General features: G+C 49.2%; 1 protein-coding gene across 1 annotated transcript; it reads left to right on the top strand.

Moving 5' to 3' along the window:
* Positions 1–2721: 2721 nt before the first annotated feature.
* Positions 2722–3197, top strand: LOC123254731 (N-acetylaspartate synthetase-like; the record flags this gene model as incomplete). The annotated part of the gene is made up of 1 exon (XM_044683681.1): positions 2722–3197. A coding segment is annotated over one exon (368 nt), but the record flags the coding sequence as incomplete, so codon positions are not given.
* Between the last annotated feature and the right edge of the window lie 356 nt (positions 3198–3553).

Below are 3553 nucleotides of genomic sequence, written 5' to 3'. Positions count from 1 at the left end.
TTCCTTCTCTCTCTCTCTCTCTCTCTCTCTCTCTCTCTCTCTCTCTCTCTCTCTCCCCCTCCCTCTCTCTCTCTTAAACCTTTACCTTCCACCTTAGAATCGATACTGTGTATTGGTTCTAAGGCAGAAGAGTGGTAAGGGCTAGGCAATGGGGGGTAAGTGACTTGCCTAGGGTCATACAGCTAGGAAGTGTCTGAGGTCAGATTTGAACCCAGAACATCCTGTCTCTGGGCCTGATTCTCAATCCATTGAGCCACCTAGCTGCCCCCTCCCCCAAACTCAGCCCCCATATCTAAGCTCTGAGCTACCACCTCATTCAGCCCCTTCATCTTATAGCTGAAACTGAGGTCTGGAAAAGTATATAGTTTGTCCAGATTAATATAGCTCATTAATTTCTAGAGGTCCAATTTGAATCCAAGTACTGTGACTCCCAATATCCCAGGGATATTTGGATTGTATCTGGCTGCCTGCCAGGCTCCAACAGGATGTGATAGCCCTTGCTCAGTAGAGTTCCTTTGAGCCTTTGCAAACAACCAGACATTGTCTGAATGAATGAACACACATGATGCTTGCAGTACCAAGCAGTTTGTGTGTGTGTGTGTGTGTGTGTGTGTGTGTGCACGCGTGTGCGTTTTGGGGCAGAGGGGAGGAGAGATTATTTGGGGCTGAGGGGTAGTCAGAGAAGGTCTCTTGAAGGAGGAGGGTCTCAGAGTCTGTAGATGCTAGAGAACCAATCCTAGTGGCCACTGCATAGCCTGGCTCCTTGGGAGAATGTGAAGGGAGTGAAGGGAGAGGAAGTCTTTGCGCCTTCCAGGTCTGGAAGAACAGCCGTGGCCTCTGGCTCCAGCTGGAAGGAGCTTTGGGGATTGGCCAAAGCTAGGCAAAGAGGGTGGCAGATCCCAGGGAGACCGGACCAGCCCATTGCAGCCCTTGGCACACTCTGGTTCCCTTTATTGTTCTTTCCCTTCTTAGAAAGTATTGTACTGCCTGTCTCTGGCTCTACCCTGGCCTGGCTGGGTGGTGATGCCGATCATAAGGGTCTTAATCATCATGAGGAGGGTACGGGTGGAGTCATGAAACCCCATTCTGGAAGAGGGAAGGGAGCAGGCTCAGACCAAGGGTAGCCAGGCTTGGGCCAGACACGGACCTCTCCTGGGCCTTGTCTTTACCACAATGCTCAAGGTAGGACCAAGTGGGAGCCCTCCCGGGTCCCTAGTTCATGGGTTTAACTAGGCCAGAGACCAAGCAGGGTTAGGGATGACATCTGCTTTGGACCTGGGCTAAAAGCAGGCTTAGAAAGGCTCTGATACTCTGCATTTCTGAAATATTTCTCAACTTGGGAGCCATTTTTTAGAACTGGCAAGACCTTAGAATATAGAATGTTAGAGCTGGAGGGGCTTGAGAACTTGAAAAGTCAGAGCTTGAAAGGGTTTTAAAGATACTGCTCCCATTCTCTAATCCAGTCTTCAATTTTATAGCTAGGGAAACTGAGACCAGGAGAGGCTAAATGACTTCGCTTAAGCTAGTTGGTAGAGTAGAATCTGAACTCAGCTTCCCTTTCCTCCTTCTGCCACTCTTTATATTGTTCTGCTTCAGAGGGAAAAGAGCTGAGCTATTCTTTCTGGTTTGTTTTGAGTTCCTTTTGACTCTCTACAGAGTTATCCTGTTATGACATGTGGAAGAACCCCAAGCCCCCCCTCAGTGTCCCAGGAACATGTTTGTTGGGGAGGAGGAATGGGGATGGGGATTTTTGTTCCCCCAAAGGGGGGGGGACTAAAGGGAGAGAGAGCAACTTGAGCACTCAATAAGAAGACCTAACAATGGCAACAACAATAAAACTCCCCACAAAAAGTACCCTCCTGCCTACCTAGTGTTATGGAGGAAGAAGCTTGGAATTCTCCCAGCCTAGGTTGGCAGAACACCAACCCTGGCAGGTACAAATAATGATGGCTGACATTTCTGTAGCACTCTAAAGTTGGCTGATTGCTTTCCATAGATTGCCTCATTTGAGCCTTGGAAAAACCCTACAAGGTAGGTGCTCTAGATATTAATAAACCCATTTTATAGATGAGGGGAGGAGGCTAAGAGTTTTGCTCAGGATTACAAAATGGGTAAGTGGCCAGGAAACAATTCAGCCCAGCTCTTCCAGACTCCAAGTCCAGTACTCTCTCCCCTAGGCCCAGCTGCCTTTTATGCCAGAGAGGGCTTGAGCAGAGGTTCTAAACGGAACTATATGTCTCTCTGGAGCTCAGTGGAGCTAAGTACAAAGAAGGCTCATCACCAGAACGCTGGCCATCAGGGCATGTGGGGCTGGGATGTGTCACAGTGCTAGAGGATCGCCCTTCCTTTTGAAATTAGTCTTTTAAATTTGGAAAACAGACCAGTCTCCACATATAGCACTTTAGAGCCTAAAGAGAGAGGGGCCCTCACCATATCTAACCCAGAAAACCAGAGCTGAGATGGACCTTACGCACCTCAGATGATGTGACTGATCCTTATCCACCACCTTGCAAGGAAGGCAGGGAAGGGCTCATCGTCTCCATTTTACAGATAGGGAAACTGAAGAAAGGGAGGTGTCACTTAGCAAGTTGGTTGCCGAGCTAGGACTTGAGAGGAGGTCTCTTGACTTTCAGCCCAGGGCTCTGTTGGCCAACTGGTTGGGGGAGAACTTGATGTGATTCCCTGTTTTTCGGTGGCCTCTAACTCCTCTCTTCTCTACAGGTTCCTGCTTTTGGGTGGCAGTCCTGGATGGCAACGTGGTGGGAATTGTGGCAGCCCGGGGCAGCGAGGATGACAATACGGTGGAGCTGCGCCGCATGTCTGTTGACTCGAGGTATCGAGGCAAAGGCATCGCCAAGGCCCTGGGTCGCAAGGTCCTGGAGTTTGCCATGCTCAACAATTACTCCTCTGTGGTGCTGGGTACTACGGCGGTCAAAGTGGCTGCCCACAAGCTGTATGAGTCCCTGGGCTTCAAGCACATGGGGGTTGTGGAGCACTACGTCCTCCCGGGGATGACACACTCCCTGGTGGAGAAGATGTTCTTTCAGCTCCGCTACCACCGCTATCGCCTGCAATTACGTGAGGAATAATGATGACGCCCTTTCAACAGCCGGAAAAACCAAACCAAACCCTTCCCAACCCGACCGTTCTTACTCAGCCCAACCCAATGATTCTCCTTCCTGTTTTCCAAATGCTTAACCCAGCACTTTCATGGATTGTGGTTCGTTCATTTGTTTTTTACGTTGTATGGTTTATTTGGCTGATTTTTGGTGGGGTGGCTGGGTGGGGGAGGGGAAGAGAATCTGCTTCTTTCATTATTTAAAAGCTTCTTCTTCTTCTTCTTCTTCTTTTTTTTTTTTTTGGTGGTAGTTTGGTTTTTGAGTTGGTTGCTCTCCCATCCCCGCCCCTGTACCTGTCCTATTCCATCTTCGATCTACTCCCCCTGTCCAGTGCTGTCAGCATCCAGACAGACTCTGACTAAGATGATGACAACAGAAATAATAACAAAATGAGCAGGCAATCAGTCTGTCCTGGGCCATTGGACAAGACAAGC

Source organism: Gracilinanus agilis, unplaced genomic scaffold (genome assembly GCF_016433145.1).
Source record: "Gracilinanus agilis isolate LMUSP501 unplaced genomic scaffold, AgileGrace unplaced_scaffold31189, whole genome shotgun sequence".
Taxonomy (NCBI): Eukaryota; Metazoa; Chordata; class Mammalia; order Didelphimorphia; family Didelphidae; genus Gracilinanus; species Gracilinanus agilis.
The sequence above is the reverse complement of the archived record's forward strand: the minus strand, read 5'-3'. Positions and strand labels throughout refer to the sequence as shown.